Source organism: Anomalospiza imberbis, chromosome 1, assembly GCF_031753505.1.
Source record: "Anomalospiza imberbis isolate Cuckoo-Finch-1a 21T00152 chromosome 1, ASM3175350v1, whole genome shotgun sequence".
NCBI classification, from domain to species: domain Eukaryota; kingdom Metazoa; phylum Chordata; class Aves; order Passeriformes; family Viduidae; genus Anomalospiza; species Anomalospiza imberbis.
Window position 1 is genome coordinate 75,162,572 of NC_089681.1, and position 23,323 is coordinate 75,185,894.

General features: G+C 36.7%; 1 protein-coding gene across 7 annotated transcripts in view; it reads right to left on the bottom strand.

Annotated features, from left to right (window-relative positions):
• RETREG1 (reticulophagy regulator 1) overlaps positions 1 to 23,323 on the bottom strand; it is a 124,255-nt gene that overhangs the window by 16,253 nt on the left and 84,679 nt on the right. The window contains exon 1 of one of the 7 annotated variants that reach the window (XM_068197137.1): positions 6,442 to 6,641. The exons of the other annotated variants lie outside the window; for them this stretch is intronic. Coding sequence (XP_068053238.1) covers positions 6,442 to 6,476 — 35 coding nt within the window. The 5' untranslated portion in view covers positions 6,477 to 6,641. Of the gene's footprint in view, positions 1 to 6,441; positions 6,642 to 23,323 lie in introns of those variants that run through there. 7 annotated transcript variants of the gene reach the window in all.

A 23,323-nucleotide genomic window follows, 5' to 3' on the forward strand; every position in this document is an offset into this window, starting at 1 on the left:
TTATTAAGCCAGCATTAGATCAAAAGGAAACAGGCACACAATGATGCATACTCCAGAGAAATTAATTTTCCAGTGGTCACATTTAAAGATAAAAAGGGAAAAAGAAGACACGTGAAGTGATGTAGATGACAAATGTGAAGTGCCTGACTATGACATAAGTCAACCAAGAATATAAATCTATTTCAGCATAATATTAGTACATCACTTAAATGTGAACCCTGTACTTCCCGCCAAAACAGCTTTGGAGACTGGTGTCCAAGTGCTCATTTGGGGATAAGTAGCCAACTCTGAATACTTTCAAAGGCTTTTGTGGGTCATTTAGAAAGAATAACATTTTATGCTCCCATCACTTAGCCTTAGTTTGATATACAGTGCTACACTTCCATTCTAAAACTACCGTCAATAAGGTTGAGGGCATTCAGAAAAAAAAAAAATTACTCACATCCTTCTGATTGCCTATTGCATCATTTCTATAACTGAGCAAATATATAAACTGTTGCCTAGTAATTGTAAAAAAAACCTAGCCAAAACACTCTACAACCCAGACGCTTCCACTGATCACAGTCACGAACCCTGGCCAGAAGAAGCAGAGGCATTACGTTCGCTAAAAATGACTGATGGTGTCATGCTCCCACTTTGTAGCTAGACATCTGTTCAAGCAAAGCTCCATCACATTTCTCTCAGAAAGGTCAGCAGATCTCATGTTACTGGTTTAAAGATCTCTTCGTGCTATGCTGGATTGTTTTGAATTATGCGTACACAGTTTTCTATGTATCTTCATGCAGATACGCTACTCAGAACTGCAGCAGTGACAGGAGGACACCATGATGTGGTGGATCAGGACTGCACCCACATAAACATAGAGTTTGTAATTACAGAGCTTCTAAACTCTCCTGATTTCCCAACTGTAACCACACACATTTGAAGCCTGTGCACTCTGTAATTTTCAGGGTAACTTGGAATGTAGTAGTCAAAGTGGAAGAACCCAAAGTTACATTCCTGAAGATATGTAAATCAAAATATAGGTAATATGGCTATTTGGTAGTTTCTAAAAAGGTAGTATATAGAACCTATAAAATGGTACAACTGTAAGGGATCTGGATATCAAAGGACAAATAGGCAACCAGGAGATCATCTTGAAACTTAATCAAATGAAATCCAGGGTGTAAACTGTTAGCAAACCCCAATCAGGCAGGTCTACCCTTTCAGAGCTTTCACGGGTTTCTGTTGTAAGAAAGAAGTCATGACAGTGCAGAAGGGAGTGATTATAATGATACAGTTTTTCTCTGAAGCAAACATTTTATACCTGAAGACCTATACAAAAAAAGTAGGTTTTAAAATTTTTCTTCTGAATTATTATGGTACAGAGATAAAGGATTTTAAATAGTATCTAGACTAAAAATGTTTGTGTAATTTTTTTATTTTACATAGAAATTTCAGGAGGACATATACTGACAATGAAAATAAACACCCCCTTCTCATACCCCTTTCTCTTTCCAATATACAAAATAGTGTTAAAAGGAAATTTCACAGTTAAGTATATTAAAGTACCAATGGCAAAACCTCTAAAAGCTGCTATTGAACTGTGGTGGAACACAATGCACTATTGATTAGCCTTACAGACACACAATGTAACACATTTATGAATGTTATGTGGAGTATGTGGAAAGACAGAACGGCCAGCACTACTAAACTCACAGCACAGCATCCTAATGACCTATGTGGCTAATTTTAAAGGTGACTGTGTAAAACTGGGCTCTATCCTGTGCCACTTTTCGATCCTATGCAATCATTAAGTGTACTAAAATAATTGTATTTTTGTCATGTGGCCTTGACCAAGTTAACAAGACCTGCAATTTAAATGAATCACTGGGATACCATGTAAAACTGTCCTTGCATCAAAGACTTCCACAAAAGAAAAAGCAAAACCAGGATGCATCTACAAATATAGTCCATTCTTCAGGGAGAATTTTCACCTACCACCTTTTTGCTCCAAATATTGCAAAGCTTTTCTAGCAGAAATCTCTTCAGCTTGTCGATATCCATATGCACCCTATTTCCCATTGCTAATCCAGAGGTGCTGCACAGATTTAGGCTCACTAACATGTGGTACTGTGGCTAACATCCTTTAACAGATCACACTTGACCATCTCTTCAATGCTGAGGATTTGGCACCCTTGGAATCTCTAAGATATAGAGACAGATCTCCTTTTTAAATTGAAGCTGGAGAATGCAGTTATCAGCCTTAAAGAGTAGCTAACATTTCCCAATCCAAAAATTTCCTTCAATTATCATACTTCCAGTACTTCAAATACATTATTTATAAAAACAAAATGAATTGTATTATACTGTGTATGATTGCTTCTCAAATTCCTAAAGTGTTTTCTTCCCAGCCTCGTCTACCTGCATCTGACACTTCAATTTTTATTAACAGTGCATCCGTCCAATTTGCTGTTCCTGTTTTGGCTTTTTCCCAAGGGAAGGTGTGGAATAAAAAGCTGAAAAAACATCTTATTTCACAGCTTTCCTCCTTTTATTTCCTGACGAAGATGATTTTTTGTAATATTACTGTACAAGAAATATGTTTAAATCATCAGCATTTGATGAGGCTGGATATGCCTTTCCCACTGGACTGCATAGCAGACTGGTGGGGCCATGTGACAGATAAGCAACCTTTCATCCCTAACTCTATATACTCCTTGCACAGAGTGTTAAACCCAAGCCATAATTATATTTTCTTATCTTCAACTGACACAGGAACATTTTACTACTGGTGTCCTGCTAAACAATATTAATTCAATAAATTAAGGTAGTTTTTTTGCTTATATTACTAGTAGAGAACAAAGTTTTCTGAAAATGAAAGCAAACTTATAAAAATACACTGAAGTGTTCTGTAAAGAGACAGGGGAATTAATCTTGTCCAAAAGATTGTTTAAATGAAAAAAATGACCCATTGCTAACAACATTTTACTTTAGAGGGTATGTGTTCATCTATTCAGGTATAATACATCAGTCATCTTATGAAGTCTTAATAAGGAGCTGCACTGTGTTTCTTCAACTGACTGAACACAAACTGGTTAATTCCAGCTTTTTTTGAAGGTGATTCCAGTATACAAGTTCCTCAGTACAGCAGACGGGATTAAATGTTGTCAATTTTTGCTGAATGTCCTGCTAAAACAAACAAAATATACTTCAGCTAAATTGGGGCATTTCAGTGCTGAGCTCCTCTGAGCAGACTCTGGTGAGCAGATTGGCAGGCCAGCTCCCACAGGAAACCCTTCCTCTGACCTGTACTCCTCCTGCCCAGCTCCCTGAGGAGAACAACAGCTACTACTGCACTTCGAGGTCATTCAAAGCATGATCTGACAGTCAAGTGCCATTAGTCCAAATTAATCACTTAAGTCATTAAGATTTTTTAAACAACTCTTTGCATGAGAACAGAGTGTTTCAGTGCCATGTAAATACTATTGTGGACTTGCTTTCTGTTTAGCAAAGACTATAATGCTATTTAATATGTGCTGTTGTCCTTTTACGAAGATGGTCCAAGGGCTGGGATCTTTCAGGTCAGGTTCCCATTTGTAACTGTTACAAACACAAAAGAGATATTTTTGTTCAGAAAAGTAAAGAAAATCCTGCTAAGTAGCAAAACCATAAAGTTCCATTTGCAGAACTTTAAACAGATCTGCCCAACTGTTGGAAGCAATTCTTTTGGAATAATTTTTCTCTTGTAAAGACAACTCTTTTAGTGCTTTTTCACAAAATCAATCGATTTTCTTACTTCAGAGCTTCCACATTCTTCAGCTGGAATATTCCTAGCTCAAGGCCTTTCAAAGTCAAACAGCTAGGAAAGATGCCTGAAGTACCCTATAACTTTTTCTGTGCACAACTTCATTTTGACTCTTTTCCATGGGTTTTAAGGTATTTTGTACAAATAGGTTATTGCCTACTACTCTGATGCATTACTGAGAGTTCCTAAAGCCAAACGTTTCCACCACTTCAGGACCAATATTCACAGTGTCTTTTATACATTCTTGACTATCATTAGACTCCTCACAAAATGTCAATTTTCAAGAAAAAAAATTACACTGTCTTACACCAAAACTGCAGTGGACCCAATGATAAAGAATTACTGAGGAAAGATATCTCCTTATGCTAAATCGTTTTCAATCCTCTACCTGTGGCCATGTGTTTCCTCTCTGTTCTTCATCTGCTACCAGCCATGATCATGTGCCAAAACACAACAGAAGATAGAGTGGGTACCTGCTCTTCACAACTCTTTGCTTTTTGGCTAGCCTTACTAAGAAGTATTTGTGCATCTATTCCTTTGCTTATTTTTCATTTTAATTCGCAGTATGACTAAGGGAGTATTGACCAATGACACATATTTATCTATGATGTAACAATGTTCATGAAATACTCGTGTTACACAATATTACATATTTTCTGATGTAGGACATGAACTTGGAGAGAGGATGTAAGAAGTATTTGCATCTGAGAAGTGCCTACAAGGAGGGCACTGCACTGAAACCAGTCAGGGATCAAAGCTCATTCTAGACCTCCCACAAAAACACTACTGCTCTCCTTTTTTAAATGCATACAAGCTGAAGCTTTGATTCAGTGTGCCCTTAAAACTGCACCATGATCTGTACATTTACATTACGATTTCTTCCTTTGCAATTGTAAGATTAATTGCTCCAGTACAGCTCCCATAGCTCCTCCTTCTATTCCCTCTTATTTAACTTGGACCAAAATATTCTGACCTCCACCAAGCCTCATTAGCACTTCTTTAGCAATGTTCTCCAGTTATATCCTATTTGTTATGACCAAGACAAAAAGGCAAATTAATTTCAGAAAAATAAATTGGAAGACACAAAAGAATGAGGGATGAACATCAGGGTCAGTTAATTTAATAGTAGCTTCAAAAATGATAAATGGGCATAGCAGGCTCTGTTATGTTTTTCCAGGTTACTGCTTTAGAAAAGTTCATCTTTTTTCTTCCAAAACAAAAACTCTCAACTTTGATAGAAAAAGAAGTCTTAGAGTCTTAGGCCTTCTGTTTAGCTGCCAAAGTTTGCTGCAAGCCTTTATAGAGAAAGAATTATGGACAAAATAAATTAGATATCATTACAAAGCTGAAAACTTTTTTTAAGGAGTCACACGTATTTCCGGTTTTCTTTACTGAAAAATAAACAATTGAAAAAAGTGGACACCTCACCAAACATTTTTTGAAGAAGAGCAATTAACACTTTGGTGGTTATCAGTAATGAGTCAACATTTCCTTAAGAGAAGAAAAAATGCTACCTGCAACTACAATTAATTGCAATCTATGTCATATATATATAGGGCACAACCCAGATATCCCTGCAAACGGAAATGTGTAGGTGACCCCACCCCTGCAGAGACACAATTGCCCCTGCAGATCCATTCACCCACGCTGATCCAGTTAGGGGGCCTTGCTTGAATGTGCTGCTCTAAAACAGACAACCAGAACTATCTCCTGTGTTTCATCTCCCAACACACTGACAAACATACTGGAAAAACATCCACATAAATTTAAATTTTAGATTTAAATTTAACTAGAAGAAATCAAACCCAAAGCCATAATGAAATGCCCAATTCTGATCCCTGTAGTTGCTTAATTTCTTAGATTTGCCTCTGTATTCTGGCATTTTGTTCACTAACTTCTAAAAAAAAGGATCTCTTTCTACATACGTGACAAATGCTCTTTTTACAACATCAAATATTTCATTAACACCATTTTGATTAGCATCAAGACTATGGAAAAACCATGTGGACTTTAAGAAATCTAGATTATAAACTCTGACATAGCCAAACATCAATAACATCTACATTTCAAATATCTATTTTAAATACTATTTGGTTAAATTTAATTAGGGCATTTATTTCATAGGAATGTGTTGGATCATATTTGAGAAAAACAGTATTTTGAAAATTGTTACCAAGTTTGGGATCCAATAACTTGTTTTTGTCCTGACTGTTGGTTTTATCAGCTAATTAAAATAAAAGCAGAACTTCAGAAAGACAGGCATACCTCAAAGGGACCCAGTGCCCTATCTCACAGAAATGAGTTAGTGTTCTGTCAGTAGCATGGCTCCATCTAAATTACTTCCATGCCTGACATATTGAGGCTTTGAAGGAAAAAGTGACCAGGTAGAAACCACACTGTTTTCTTCCCTTCACCTTCAGTTCAAGAAGTATCTCAGAGCTGTTCCATTTACCCTCTACCAGACATTAAGACTCACACTCCCCTCCTGAGAAGGTTAGCATTAGAGGCAAAGCCCTAAAGAAGCAGAAGATCATTTACAAGGCAGAGAAAACTGATCTCAGGCTGAGCACTCAGGAGCACACACAGATTAATTACATGAAGCCTCAGTCCCTGCTGCACTGCACGGGAGGGCCAGCACAAGCAAAGTACAGTACCTGTCATCTTGTCCCAGATCCTCACTGTCTGGCATTTCAGATGTAAAAGGGAATTCTCAGTCTCTCTCTACCAGTCTAGATAATCCAGGCAACAATTTTCTAGTCTGTTTTGTGTTTTAGGAGCCACCAGCCAGGCACCTGTGCTGCTCGCTGCCAGGAAGAACGCTCTTTGCTCAGAGAGCAAATGTTTACAAGACATCCTAAGAGCTGCTGGTCTTGAATGAAGTTCAGAGCGGTCGGCTTTGATTGGCCGTGGCTATAAATAAACAAGTCGTGACTCACCTCACACACTATGACAGGGTGTTTAGTAGCAAGCATGGTCAAAAGCCGAACAGTTTGTTTTCTTTCTGGTCATGTGAGGGAGAATCACCACCCATTTAGTACTTTTATTTTTCTGCTTCTACTGGAAATCTTCCTCAATATCTCCCATTTTTCTCAGGTGTAAGTAGCAACCCAAACGATGAGAAGCTAAAGCACTCAAACATTAATAAAGTGAAAGGCTTGAAAATATGAGAGCAAAGATTTTATTCTTAAAACTACAAAAAATCCTTTTTTTCCTCCCTGCAAAGCATCAGTCACAAGCTGTCAGAAGGAGCCAAATTATTCTCCAATGACTAAATTCACAGATGAAAAAAATCAACAAAATTTAATAATTCTTTTCAATAGGGAATAGGAAGACAAGTTTTCAATAGTGATTAATTGCATTGCTTTTACGTTCTGATTCCAAGCTCATCTGCCACAACTAATCTTAGATAGGAATACCAGAACACTCTGCTGAAAGAGTCCTCCAAAACTGAAGTATGCTGGCAGGAGGAAGCTTTCTGCCAAAATACTTTGATTGATTCTGTGAAGGTGAATTGAATATGGATTTCCTCCTACGGCTTTTCCTCCTATTGCTGCATGCATGACAAGGATTCTGTCACTCCAGCTACACCAGCTATGTCTCTATTAATTTTCAACACCCCCGCAACCTTATCTGTGCTGGTGAAGCTTTGTCACACAGTCCAAGACTCCAAGGATCCCTATGTCTGTTGTTCAGCACATGGCTCAGCACTGCTCCTTCACACAACTCCCTTCCCTCACTGAACAGGCTGACCTGTTGTTCTTAATATATTTTCAAATCCACATTACATCCAGAGACCTTCACATAAGAAATCTCTTTTTCTAGGAAGAAACCCAGCAAGATTTCCACCTGCCTGTCCTGCATGAGACAGTAAGAATTGTCCTGGGGATGTCACATGTTAAAAATAAATTAAAAAAAAAAAAAAAGCAAAGCTGGAAAAAAGATATGCCATGTATCTTTGATTTGCTAAGCTACATATGGTGCATTGTGAGTAATGCATAATTTCTGGAAAGCTGTTTAACTTTTAGAACGATGAAGGATTCTACCCTTTCTTCCTTTTTTCATACAAATTTCTTCAAAAGGACTAGTAAGACCTAAAAAAACAGGAGTAAAGTCCTCTGACTAAATTATGCAATGCAATATATAAAGAAGCATTAATAAATGTCATGCCTACAACTGAGACTTTCCATGATCACTGATACCTCCATATTCCAATGTAATAATTTTTTCTTTCCTTTTCTTTTTTCTTTTCTTACTTCTGATAGTCATAGATGAAGTAATAAAAAGTTGAATTTCTTCAAGCTTCCCCTGAAACAACAGAGCTGCTAAATTCAAAAATCTTAATTAATGAAATGATTCTGTATAACAGTTTCATCTTCAGATCGAACTTGTGATGTCTTCTAATTAGGAAATGAAGCAAAAGAAATAACTGAAATCTGCAAACACATAGGAGCATCATTCAAAATTTAAATGCAACATCAAAAATGAAAGCAAACAATACTGAACTCCTTATGCAACCTGGGCTGCTTTAGTTTCCACGCACTGCGATATACGCTTACACAATCACATAAATTTACTATGTTAAATGCCTTTTTACAAAATATTCCATTTTAATGCATTTGACAATTGCACTCAGAAGCTGAAAAGCTTTCAGTACCAAGTCAATCCCTGTATTTCAGCCTTGGAACTTGATGTACTCCAAACTCTACAAGTGCAGCTTTGAACTGTTCATTTCTTGATCACACTCTGTACACAGAGCTTATTGCTACAGCAGAAAAACTGTTTACTTGTACAATTTCTTACAACTCTTTCCTTGCTCTCACTGAGGCAAGGAGGATAATATCACCTTATTTACTTATTCATAAGGAAGACCTGGAAAGATTAGGTTCAAAACTGTCTACTAAATGAGTACCTATCTAAAATGTCAAGGACCTGTTAGGCTGGAATTAGAGCATTTATAAAACACTTCAATACTCTAGTATTGAAGAGGTATTCTAGTGGTATCACTGCTCATCACTTTTGAAAATCATACTTGAGAACAGCATGAGTGCATAATTAGTGGAACTGCAATCACACTGAAGTATTTTGCTTGATATCACAAAGACTGTCTAGAAAAATCACCTAATTTTTTTGATCATTCTAAATTCTTCTGCACCCAAGGGAAGTGGAGTTTGTATTGGCCCATCTGGAGGTTTCTTGCAGAACAGGTTCCAGATTATTTCACAGCAGCATGAGATGGACTGACCTCAGCAAGAACACTTGGGTGAAAGCAGCAGGTAAACAGAAGTATTGTACCGAATCAGGCCAAAGGGTTTTGGCATCTTTTATTGTGTCCAAAAGGAACAGCCAAGGAAAAAATACATTGCTGCCTTCTACAAATAGTCTTCCAGACTCCAGCTTGTGGAAATTTGAGCCAGCAGTGATGCCTATATTTTAGCTCTGAGTGGATTTCCATCCTATGGTAACACCTACAAAATCTTGTGGCAAGGGCATCTGCAGCTTAACTGCATACTGTTTGGGAACAAAAAACCGGCCAACCCCCACCCAATATTGTTTGCTCTGGTCTAGCCACTTCAACTGGTTTCCAAGATGTCTTATACTGGAACAGGCAGATGAGTTAACTCTCTTCAGCTTTTCACAGTGATTTATTGTTTTTGCAGAACATTATAGTTTGGGGTTTTTGATGGGACTGCAAAATTGAAAGACAAAGCTGTTTAGAAAAGAGCTTACCATTTTTTAGCATTGCTAAAAATCAGTTTTAAACTTCTCCAATATGGAAAACTCAAAGTAACTAGAAATGACAGAATAAGAAAGGAAAGTGTCTTCCTACCCATGTTTTTTTCAAGGAGATCCTTAATTCCTTGCTTTGTTGCAGCTAAGCCCTGCATTAACTGCACTGGACTTGAGTCACTTTTCTCTGTCCTTCGAAGTTCCTTCTTGCCACTTTTGAGGCCTCAACTCACATGACTAATCCATGCTTCTCTGAGCAATTTCTTTGTCTGAGCTACTAGATTCCAGCCTTGCTGTGTCTCTCTCACTTCTTGCAGCATTTTCTGAAATTTTCCCTCCCCTTGGCTCTGTTGGTTCTTCAACAGAAAGAACAACGTCTTCTACGTTACAGTGTATTCCTCCTCCTTGTGCTATTACTTCTGAAAGGAACATGGAAGCCCTTGGTTTCGTAATCAAGAGGAAGAAGATTCTATCTACAATGTCCTCCTCTTGGTCAGCTCATTCATCTTTAAAAGCCCTATTTTGCTTACCTGTTTCATTCATGTAAGCTCTTGCATGCCCTCAAACATCCTCACTATTCTTTTGTAAATTCTTCCTGTGTTTACCATAACTAATTTAAGGCAGGAGAGACCAGAAATGTAGTTATTCCCAGTAAGAGCATACTATTATTTACTCATTTTGACCTCTTTTCTCTTGCTATGTTGCCTGTTATTACCACATTTTTACACTGAGCTTTCCAGAGTACCTGATCTTCTTTATGTTATTTGGATAACTTTAAGAATAAATTCTTCTTACTTCTCCTTCTCTCCATTATCCTGTTTTCTACTAAGCTGACCTCTTCTAGACCTTTCTGAAAACTTCCTTGAGAGTTGTTGAGTAACAGCTCTTTATTGTCAGGTACAAAGACACCCCAAAAGATGTGCTGGCATGTATATCAGATTGACAGTCTGCCTGACATATTGCTTGATTAGGGAATCTTGCCAGTTTTGCTCCAGTCTACTTGGACTGAACATGTATCATAATTATCAAGCAAATGGCCTTTTCCCCAAATAGCATGGACGTCTATGCAAAATTTTCCTTTTACCGGCAGGCACCAAAGACTGCACAAGCCTTCAGCAAAAGAAGGGAAATAAAAGCTATATTCTTGCCAGAGACAAGGAAGTAGCCTCACTGAGAAGCTAAAAAGGATTGGAAATAGTGTCACATACACTGTTTTGCAAACTCAGATAGATACTGATGATGCTCAAGGGATTTAGGAGGTAGGTGGTGTGTCCCACCCAGGCTGCAAGCTTTCAAAGATTTTAATTAATCAGCCTGTGGCATGCTTTAGCTGGACAACCAGCTCCAGAGCTATTCACAACCACTGCTGCCTTCTATGTCTCTCCTCACCTAAAAGGAAACACAGTGCTTTCAATGTATAACCCTAAGTCTCACTTCCAATAATGTGAATGAAAAACAATGAACTCCCTACGGTACACTTAAAGACACCCTAAAAACCCTCAACCGACATTAAAAAAATTATATATAATCTACATACATATATATATTTACAATCCCACTCCCAAAAGAACATCTAGTTTAGTTTGCATTTCCAGAACTAATGGAAAAAAGTCTAGCATTTTACTTTATGTAGATGGTTTGTACTGATGTTATCTTCAGCAAAAGCATGGGTTTAAAAATTACCATGATTGTCAAAGACATGTTTAGGATGAAAATTAATGGGTAATGACTTTTAATGCTATTGAAAAAAAATCTTATTATTAACATACATGAAGTCTTCCAAAATGACCTATTTCCCCTCTTCTTCAATTTAGGAAACTGAGTAAAATTAGCACATTTATGTGTGTGCAGGCATGTGTACATTTATATATTTATATATTTATTAGTATCTGTTTTACCATATTTCATTAATTTGAAGGGCATGCCCAATTTTTCCATATTTTCAACCAAAATTTGCTAAAAGTTTCCTGTCCCGATTCTTTCTATGTAAAGCTGAATTCAAACTGCAAATACTTATTATATTTACTTAACTTTGAGGTCTCTCCATACACTGTGAGATATACAATGGAGGCTGATTTTAAAAGAGAAGAAACCTTTCATACAAACATAAATGAAAAATCCTCAAACTGGACTTGCTGGACCCGCTCAGTTCTTTGCTGAGGTATTATTCCAGATGAAACCACAAGCAGTAAGGAGTGTGCTAAAAAAGATGAAGACACCTATTACACACAAAACATAGTCTGGTATTTAGCTGTACCAAGGTTCAGAATTGGAAATAAAATAAAAAGAAAAAAAAATCTTTCAACAGTTGAAGACAAATAAAAGCAAAGAATAAAAGTGCTCAGGAAAATTTTTCTTTCTTCATGGGATTCTGCATTTTATGCAGGATTCTTATTTGTACCTGGATGAAATAATTCATTGTTAAACATTTTTAAGATCACAAGCTGCATTTTCAGAAAAAAGCACCCCAAACAAACAGCATTCCGTTTTGACAAAAAAAAAAGTAGTGCAACATTCAAAAAGCTAAACAAGATACCACATGCAAGAAATATTCACTGGGCAGAACAGAGCACATGAATATGTATTTTTAGAGAATCATAAAAAATTGAGTATGAAAGAAAACTGACTAAACAGACACTGAAACCTGATTTGTATCAGCAACAAGGAGTTGTCACTATGAGGTTTTAGTGTTTCTCACAAAGCACACATAATAATGCTCCCTGGTGCATGACAATATTTCCAAGTTTCAAACACAAGCAGAAAGAGGAGTTAAAGGAAGTAAGAGACACTTCAACGGCAGTTTTAAAAGCAGATGATTAAATTTTAGTCACATGAAGACAGCAAATCTTGCTGTTTACAAATATGACAGATCATGCTGGATTTTGTGTGACAAACAGAGAGGAGCTGGAGACAGGAAGGTAGATCTTACCACTAAGGGTGAAAATCTCAACTGCTCTGTGACTTTTTGGCCATGGAATCTTGTTAAACAGCTATAAAAGAAACAAATATTTGGAGGCAAAAAAAAAAAAGACTAAACAAAAAACCCAAACCCACCTAGCAATGATCTCAACCATTTCTGAAGATAAGTGAGTATTTTTTCAAAATTTTCAAGAAACCTTTTACATATTGTTTCATGAAATTATTTGATTTATTATACTGCATTTCTACCAAGGTACTAGTTCTCTCCAAGTTCTCATGGTCTGTAATTCAGTCAAGTCATATTAAAATGCTTTTTTTTTCCCTAGGCATACATGCTACTCAAGATTCTGAAACCTGCCCATCTCCCTGTCTCTTTGTTTGTAGCACTCTGAATCTGTTTCTTCTCAGCAGTTGTTTTCTTCTCCTACTGACAAAAGATGAACGATATGAAAGGCAGAGCATACAGCAAGATACTCAGACCACATACTGAGAGCACCTATGTCTAAAAGATCTTGCTGGTATGCTCAGTGTTTGCTTAGATGACGCACCATTACTTCAATGCTGCAATCTTCCTATGAACATGAGGATAGGAGCCAGTTTTCCACCTAATTATATAATTTCTTCTTTGGAGCAGAGTAAGAAAATCCCTCCAGAGAGAGATTAGTGCAATTTCAAGCCATAATCAGATCCAAGTCCAGGTCACCAACTCTCAATTAGACCTTAGAAGCTTAAGGATGAATAACTGCAGGACTTCAAATACAGTATAATGTAAACACAGAACACAGTTATATATCATTCATCATTTTTGCTGACACCAACCCTATTCTTCCATCCCAGCACAAAGAGCCAAACTTTTGATTAATATTCAGAATTGCTAGCTGAGCGCTTTCAATAGTAGGTATGATTCATTTTGATTCCTTAAGCTTCACAGCCTTTTTCAATGCCTGTGTAGTGGAAGTGAGACAGATGAGTAAATGACTGCAAATTCATCAACATACTAAGATCAACTTATCTATTTGTTTGCTTAGTATGTGACAAGACATGAACTCTCCAGTGTTTACATGTCCAATGGTAAAATTGCAATCATATTCTCTCCTTTTAAATGAGCTTTTTTCATTAGAATTGTCTTTCTTCAGTCTCAGTGTGGTAGTGCAGCTGTGGCAAAAGAAAACATTATTAAATTATCATTAACATGACTCAATGTCAAGGCTATAATTTCATGTGATGGATAAACTGGTAATCTGTAGGCTACAACTGTATGCTACTTTCCAACTCCAACACTTATAACAGCAAGTTAGCAATTCTGATATACTATAAGAAAAACAGTAACATGTACATTTATATAAGCAAAATTTTAAGTATTTACAAACTAAAATCGTGGAGAAAATGTCAGAGTGCATGCCACTTTATAATGCATGTATTTGTGTATGCTGATCAATCAGCTAGTTTTAAAAAAATAGAGGAACCTGAACCACAGTTCATATTACGTTTTGACCTCACATTATAGCCCTACCAGCTGAAGAGAGAAAGCAGACATAAACTTCTCAAATGCTAACATCAAAACTTAAAGAAAATAGTTCTACCTAGTATCACTTGTGACAACATAGAAGGGTAAGATAGGTAATAATGAGAAGCATCAGCAATAAATACATTATACAAAGCATAATTCTGAGTGCACTGATTAAAACAAAGCTAACTTTATCCTGAAGTAATTGGGTAAACCAATTTCTTCACAGAGCTTCTCTAAAGTGAATACTTGTCAAACCCAACCATTCTTCTCTTTTAATATCCAGCCCTCCATGAAACATCTGCAAATTTAAAGCAATGGGAAGCCAATGCAACACCACACAGCTCCATGGAAAAGGCAAAGGCAGAAGGGCAGCCAAGACTGCAAGAGAGAACTCAGCACTCTCCCACAACCACACCCACCCCCAAAAAAACTACAGTCAAGTGGCGCCTGGGCTAGTAGAAGTCAAGAAGGGTTCAGACGAGGGATGATGATCAATGAGGACCTGCAGCTTAACCCATTTGTCAGCAAGGGCACCTGCTGAGTTGTGACTGAGAGGAATCCCCCGAGCTGGCCAGGCGAGCGCTGCCAGAGCACTCAGCCAGAAGGGCAGAGCACCCGATAACCTTCACCCTGCCTGGAGAGGATGACAGGACCCATGGCATTCTGCTCAGGGGCTGACAGAACCGCTGGGAAGACAAAACTAACTTCAGTTAGCTAGGCTTTCGTCCCAAAGACAAATTTGCCATTCCCTACTCTTTTACTATTAATTTTTATTTAAATTCAGGGCATTTCAGAAGGTGGTTTAGAACACAGGTAAAGACCATTTGTATTGTACAGCACAACAGCCACTCCAGTCATCGCTAAAACTTCCTTTTCCCTCATTTTTAAAGGGACATCAAAAATGTATAAAGAATCCTTTTTTATTAAGCTGCACTTTATTTTAAAAGTGCAATTTGCTGCTAGAAGACTAAAAAATTAAGCTTTCAATTTAGAAGTTACTTATCTACAAATTCGTACATACCTATATAAATCTGTAAAATTCACAATATTTTATCACAGCTTTTGCTCTTTCCTTTAGAATCTTGAATAAAAATAATTTAATCCATCTGCCTGGATGTTCCTATAAAGAAGGGAAGTAGGAGGGTGGGAAAAACCCCTCACTACTCAGACTTTTACTTTAATTCAGTGAGGTGGTTTTTTCATATTAAAAAACCCAAGGAAAAAAGCCACAAAAAAACCCTCCTAAATCCAAAACAAAACAAAATAAAATAAACCCACAAAATACCTCCTGTGTACACCTGTGTTCTAAACCCCCCCAATAATTTATTTGGGAAACATTCAGAGCACTTTAAATACATAATTTTTCAACTGCTTTTCAGGTAACCTGCAGTGCTTTTCACCTCCTTTCAGTGACTAAGAAAGCCCCCAAAGACTAATTTCCATCTGTTAAAAGTACTCATTACAAAAGAAAACCCCTCTTCAGTATGTTTTGAGTTTGATTATTGATTGAAGAAATAAGTATTTTCCAAGGTACATCTGCAAGAATTTTGAGCAAAGTATTTGAAACTTTAACAAAAAAGTTATATTTTATGTGTCGTTTTCAGACACTTCTGTTTCTGTGTATCATCATATTGAGTTTCTAGCTGAATTCCCACACTTGGAGACTTTGATTATAATAAAAAATATCTGATTCAGCTAACTGGTTACGACAGAAATTGTCAAGGTACACATTCTAAGAAAATTGTCTGCTTATGGTGAACACAATGGAAACAGCTTGATCCTGTATAGCCCTGACATGAGAACTCCATCCAGTAATTGTTCAGACACATCTCAGTTTGTGTTCTAAGGCAAGCTACACATATTTAGAACAGTATTTTTTTAAAGATCAGACATGCAAACCTCAGATATTGTTGCTCTGATTAATTATATTACTCTGATCTCATGCCCAAATGCATAAATGCATGATGTTAAGGTACACACTGACCTTGCAACTTCCTTGGAATGTGGTGGTAGCAACAGACACTCCATCTAAAATTGAGCAACAGCCATCTCACGTGCCCTTCTCAGATTTCTCATAGTTTAACATTTATAGACAATTTATATACAAATGCAGATATAAATAGTTACATTTATTTCAGTCTTACTGTGTCACTTAACTGAATAAAAAGTCGAAGCTTGGGTATTACCACGACCAGCTAGACTGGGCCTGCCAAAGGCACATCTAGCCCTGTGCCCTGTCTTTAACACTTGCCAAAACTGAATACTTGGGGATACCTAAGCAACAGAATAAAAATATGGGATAATACATAATGATAGCTCCATAAAATACAACAGAGCTTCCAACAATCTGCAGCTTAGGTTGCAGCTCTGACTTTCCAAAGTCAGAGGTGGTGATTTTTCATTTAAAAGCCTGCCATTAATTTTCTTTTAAAAAACTGTCCTGTAATTTATATTTAAAATCCATCTATAGTTCTAATATTCACAACAATCATGTGTCAAGGATTTCTGAAACTTATTGCATATTTTTATTTTTCCTCACCTTTCTGCCTGCTATTTTGATGTCTCCTCATTCCAAAAGTGTGAGAGAGAAGGCATGCTCCTTATCGTATTTTGAGAGACCTCTACTGTATTTTTCTTTAATTATTCATTTCCTCTTTTTAAAAGTCCTACCTCACTTACTTGTTCTTTATAAGGAAATAGTTTTGTGAATTTGATCTGCCTTGTTGCTGTGCTGTGGATTATTTTTTCTCCTGTCCCGTTTTCTGGAAGGTAGCAGGTCAGTCCCACACAGAGTATTCAGGATTTGGACATACAATAGGTTTCCGAGAGTAGCACTTGACTGTCCTTGCTTTTTCCCTGCATGTCTTTTTTAATGATACTTAAGAGCAGATTTAGTCTGTTGATTAATGCTGGTTTTGTGAAACCACATCTTATTCATGAGTGGTTACAGTCACCTTCAGACACTATTATTTTATATGTGAATTTAGTACTGGTATTTCCACATAACTTCACAGTTATCTACACTGAATTTCAGATGCTACTTTACTGAGAAAGAATTCTGTAAGGACCTTCTGGAATTCTTCATAGTTGATCCTCATCTTAATTTTCTTGAATAATTTGGTACCTGGTCATCCCACTACTCACTGCCTTTTCAAATCCCTTATGAATGCATTTGTCAGGACAGCTCCAGCACAAATAATGGATATTTTTTTATTCACTGTGAAATCTTCTTAAGCATTACCTCTTGCTACGAACTGAGTTACAGTAACCTCAATGGCCACAACTACATCAGTTACCTATTAATCCTACTACTAATCCAAGCACTTGGCAAAAAAAGGCTGAACTTCTGAAAGAGGAGCTAGGGAAAATCTAAGCTAGGGAAAGGAATGTGTGTCATATGGTGCTGTGGCCATAACATACAGGTTGACTTGGGAGAACGTGGTTCTGCACTACAGCAAATATATATCTCTGAAAATTTTAATTAAACCGGTCACCTTAATATGTCTGATCATCTGTATTCTTTGAGTGTGGAAACTTGCAGAACATGCAGAATATAAGCAGAAACTTTCTGTTTCCCTTATTGTAAAAATAAAATACTTAAAGCTGTCTAGAATTTATCTTCACTGTTATTTAGACTTTAAAACATTTGGAATATTAATTTTAAAAGTTTTTAAAGCGTGAAATATGTTTTAGTAAGTAAACATGCAACATCTCTTGTGTCAATAAGGAATAAGAGACGAACAGGAGGCTTGGAAGGAATACCATGAAGTTTGTTTCAAAACAGCTGAGCTGTTTTACTCAACTGTATGTTGAAACACTTAAAAGAGCGTAATATGTTATTCTGCTGATAGGCTCACATGCTTCAACAAAACTGTGCCAGGACATTCCTTCCTAAATTAGTGACTAATCAGATGCTGGGCTGGGAAGCACACCCTCACATGTTATAACCACCCAGACGTCTTCAGCATTAAAAAAAAAAAAAAAACAAAAAAACCCCAACTACAACTATATGTTCTTGTGTCCCTTATAAATAATTTCCATCATGCGTTTTGTAATCTAATGCTTGCATTTGGCAAACCAGATGCAATTAAATGTCAAAACCTGACTAGTATCGAAAGCACCTGATTACTCTACTTCTTCTGATCTTTCTCTTGACTATCACCATTCCAAATATTCTAAGCAAGGATGTCTTCTTCCCTCCATGTCAGTAACTAGTATATATTTCTTGTTTCGCTGATCACAAATGTTTCTTGCTTCTTTTACCAAGTTCTTAAATTAATCAAAATTGCTTTCTTCTTTTTCTTTCTTATTACCCTCAGATTTCCATTGTCCTTTAAAAATTGTTTAGAATTTGAAAGCTTGACAAAAATTAACTCAATAGGCTGGAAGGAGACCAGCACTTTTTTGTTGTTGTTCTTGCAGAACAAACCTTACTCTTAAAAAAAATATATATATAGCAAAAGCAGAATTTCTGCCTACAGGAAACAGTTAATACAGGCCAATATTAGAAGAGGATAAAAGCTACTTGTATTTGCAGGAGAAAAACATCTTTTTCACATGTTTAGCATAAGACATTCCATCTGCTTTTCACACAGTCTTTAATGATAATATAAAAACACAGAATATGGTTAAGCTTGCTACCTATTTTTATGGAGCTTTTAATCAACCATCATTAGACTTACATTTAAGGAAAGCCATTCCAAAATGAAACAGTCCAATTTTCTTCTTATTCCCAAAAAGAATCTCTCTATTTAAGGTAACACTGGGAGCTCCCTGAATGCTATAGTTTATAAATATCCTTTAAGATGACAAGTCAAATGACTTCAGGATTGCAAGTTATCTCTCACAGTTGTTCAACTGTTAAAATGGAAAGTGGTAAGAATAGAATAAAAACATCGATGGCAAAAATATTACATGTGCAATGGAACAAACATAGCACACAGGACATGACCATTTTAACATTATTCTTTTCACTTAAATTTACTGTCTAGCCTTTGAAAAGGTCAGCTTTGTGAACATTTCTCCTGATGAGCAATTTGAGGTCTGTCATTCCATTCACACTTACACTCATCAAAAATGCAGTTATCCTTTACTTCCGATCAGTCTGGTATTCGTTGCAACAATATTCTGCTACTTCAGGCACTAATTTGATGGAATCCACCTAATTCTATAATAATGTACATTTTAAAATACATAAAAAATGTGAAAAATAGCAACATTATGTTTGCAAGCAAAACAAATCTCCGAGGCAGGTAGACATATCAAGCAGCTCTGTGGCAACCTGACATGCTGCTTCCAGACTAGGCAGTAGCTACATTTATGGTGTAAGCCTACAAAGACTTAGAAAAAGGATGTTTCAACTGTACGTCAGGTTTCTGATCTCTTTTGCAAGGCTTGGCACCTTGGTACTCTAAAGAAAGTACTATTGCTTGTTAACCAATTAAAAATTACAACAATGTGCAGCTAAGGTCTGACTGTCCAGACATCTTACTACGTCTGCCTAAGCTCTTGAAATCTTTGAACTAGAAGAGATAGCCTTGCTAACTTTGAGAATTGCCCTAGAAACAAATGTCCTTTACAAGGAATTGACTTTTTGTGTTTTCTGCAAGCCTTGGAGTACAGTATCTCCACTTGAAAATAAGGAATTAAAGATTGCACTCTGGTCAGTAACTCAGTGTCAGTTCTACTGTATTCATATGAAGCTACTTCTGCATAGTCACAAATTGCAAAACACATGGATTCCCACCAAAATTAGAAACTCCCAGAATACAGATTAACCGTTCATAAATCTTTATGGATTAGGGATAAATCAGGGTGAGACCTGACAGAGGCAGTGACCAATTGTTCTGTTCAAAATGATGTGACTGAATCCAAGTCATCTCCTTTCCCTGTCTGAGCTGGTTGGGAAGGCTGTTGCTACCCTTCAAGAGGCAATTCTTGTAACTTGAACCTAGTAAGTTCAACACATGAGTTGAAGTACATGACATTACTTTTTGGCTGACATTTTGTAAAACTATGTCCAAGCCTCTTGGATCCTTCAAATGGAAGAATCTTTACTTAAGATATGAGGGGTCTTTGTCACTTTCCACCACATACACTCAATTCCAAGTTTCACTTTCTTATTGACAACATACCTGCCAATCACATCCCTGGACAGGTTGTCCTGTAATGCTATTTAGGCTGGCAGCCAAATTAAGAGTGTATCCTTCTACACCATGCGCTGAAGCATTCTATTTATATCAACAATTTGTAAATAGAAACAATTTAAAAAACCTAAAGCAAAGTATTTATACTGAAAGTGCAGTAATATTCAGAACTGACAACAATATGTAAATGTGCCTGCCATTACTGACAATTTCCAAGCAGCTTTGAAAAAAAAATAGTGAAAGAATAACAGATGCTATGGTTAGCATGAAAAAGCTGACCTGCTCAAGAACAGCCAGAAAACAACATTTCATTAGATTCAGGAGGTAACCAGATATTGACCCTTTTAATTCATTTGATACTGTCTGTGGGGTGTTGCACTCCACAACAAGATTAATTGCTTGCTTCCCAAGAGGTTCCTGAAAACAGAAAAAGTAATCTGAGATGGATGGTACCAGCAAAATTCCTCTGCAGTTTTTCAGATAGATTTTCTCTACAGAGATGTTCACAGACAAGTCAACCCATGAAGATGGGATAGGCAAGTATTTTATGAGAAGCTTGTAGCTTTCATTGTATGACCAATGTGTGGCCCACATCTCAAAACAGAAGTGAGTGTAGTTTGTTTTCCCTGTAATTAAGATTTTAAAAGCTTTAGCTCAGCTGGTAAAAAATACTAGTCAATATTGCTGTATAAGTAAGAAATATGAAAGTATTAAAAAATGAAGGACACCTCCAGACTCCCTTGCTGAAAGCTGGGAAAACTTGCCAAACAGCAGGCAATCACACTGGCTGCAGACACAAGTCTGCAAATTCAAATGCAGCACTTGCCATACTTGCTCTTGTCTAAGATGGAAGAGTAGATCTAAGCACTCCCTTCTGAGAAAGCACAAAGCTGAGACAGGGACAAGTGGCATGGGAGACCTTCAGAGTAACACTAACTGTTTTAGCAATTTTCTCCTTGTGAATCCCTGGTTTGTTTCTCTACTCACCTCCCTCTGTGCCATTTTCTGTATTTGGTTTGTAATTTTTATTTCAACTCCATCATTTTTAAGAAGTTCTTTTATTTTTAAAGTGCTAGAAAAAAACTGAACTAAGAAACCCTCAAATACCTTAAATTCTATGAATCGTCTACCTAACGTTTGGTTAGTGCTGTGATCAAAATAAACATTCTATCATTACAATAAACATAGTGACAAAAAAAAAAAGACATGAGAAAGCTGAGATGATGGCAAGGCAGCAGTGGGGAGGTTGCATTTTTTCCCCAGTAATGACAATATGGGTGGCATATGACATGCCATTGAGCATGTCAGAACTAGGTCAGCTCAGAATTAGCAGCTCTCAGGTTGTTCACAACGGGCAAATCCACCTGCCTGTGTTCACAGATGCCTTTAACAGAACTGCATTTTAGACCAAGTGGATCCAGAAGCAAAATATTCACAAAAAACTGAACGGCGACTGCAGCTCCATACTTAAAAATATCAAACATGGAATAGAGCTGGCTTTACAATATGTTGAAAATTGCTGAAGAAAAAATGCACTATATTTCAACAAAAAATGATGAACAAAGGCTGTATATCCATCCTCCCATCACCATAGACTATGATCACATTTTCCAACTGAGTGTAGCATTTCATTTTTACCAATGTGTAACAAAGAAAATTAATTACTGAGCCACTTTTGCACAGGTTGCAGCACACCCTGCAGTTTGCACAGACTGCACTTATGTCAGGTATTTATTTCACACATTTAATCATGGATACAGAGACTTCACTTGAACAAAGAATAGCAAAATTTAAAAAAGAAGTATTTCAAACTTAGTTTATTTTAGTATAGTAAAAATACACATCTCACAGTACCCCAATGAACTTTTTTTACAGCATAGAGGCAAACTGGCAAAATCACAGAACCATTTGAGTTGGAAAAGGCTTTCAAGATCATCCAGTCCAACCACAATGCCAGGTATAAAGATCTTTTGAAGCCTCCACATGAAATTGCCTTGTACTCTTTCATGATATTAATCCTTCTGGTTTAATAGAGGAATAATATTTGTTTATCCTTGACAAGATACAAACAGAACATACACATACCCCAAAAGGCTTTTAAACAATATGTTAGAAATTATTACTGAAATCACCTGTTTGTGAGAGACCAAAAAACAACTGTCAAATCAGACTATGTGAGGTGTTCTTTTGAATCTCAAAATTTTGATTAAATATTTGTGTAAGAACACTTCTGTTACCAGAACAGAAGAAAAAAAATTCACAGAAGTACACTACAGCAATCTTCCAAATGATTCCTTTGTATCTCAGTACTGGAACCCCAAAATATACAAGATGGAATGCTTGCAGAGGTCTCTAAGTAGAACTAAAAGTGTAAAATAGTTCTGAATAATTTTGCTTACAATTAGCCAGTGGGGTACAGGAAAGGACAGGATTATGGGGCAAAGAATTAGAGTAATAAATTTCTCTAGAAATTGCAGTTTACAAAGTAAAACTAGAAAAAAAAAGGGCTATCCAAGCAATTTTAGATCAGCTGCTCTCACTTGGATATTCAAAAGATACTGAGCAAGTAAGTAACAAAGCTAAGAAGCTGTTAAAGCAGTCAAGGAGGATTATTCAGCATCCAAAAAAGTAAAAAGAAGGCACATTTCTTTTTAAAAAGATCACAGCCTGTCCTGAAGATGAAAGCATACATCTCAACTGCTACAATGCTTTTGAAATTCTGCTAGATGATACCTAAAAGCAAACTGGAAAAAATACAGCAAATATGCAATCCCCATGACTTTACATTTAATTGAAAAGTTATACCAAAGGGCAAGAGCAAAGTATTAGAAGTGCCTTGTTATATGAGACTGGTAACATCCTTAACATTTTCATTCAGTATTTGCCTTAATCCTTCAGATGAGTGAGTTGCAATACCCCAGGAGGAGTGGCAGACACAGCAAAGGACAGAATCATGGTTCAAAATATATAGGAGCTCAGACTGGGAAATGGCACAAAATCAACTACCCCAACTCATCAGGAATATATTTGACAAACCAAGTCCATAAATGCAAAATGGGAAACAACTTATTAAACAAGCAGTGCAGTGGAAAAGGATAATGTTTCTAGTTGAGTTATTTACAAGTCTTAGAAAAAAAAAAAACATGCCTGAGATGCATTTACAAGACATTTATCATATATACACCACCAGTCATGTCTTTTACATGATACTGATAAGTGTTTACTGATGTTGCT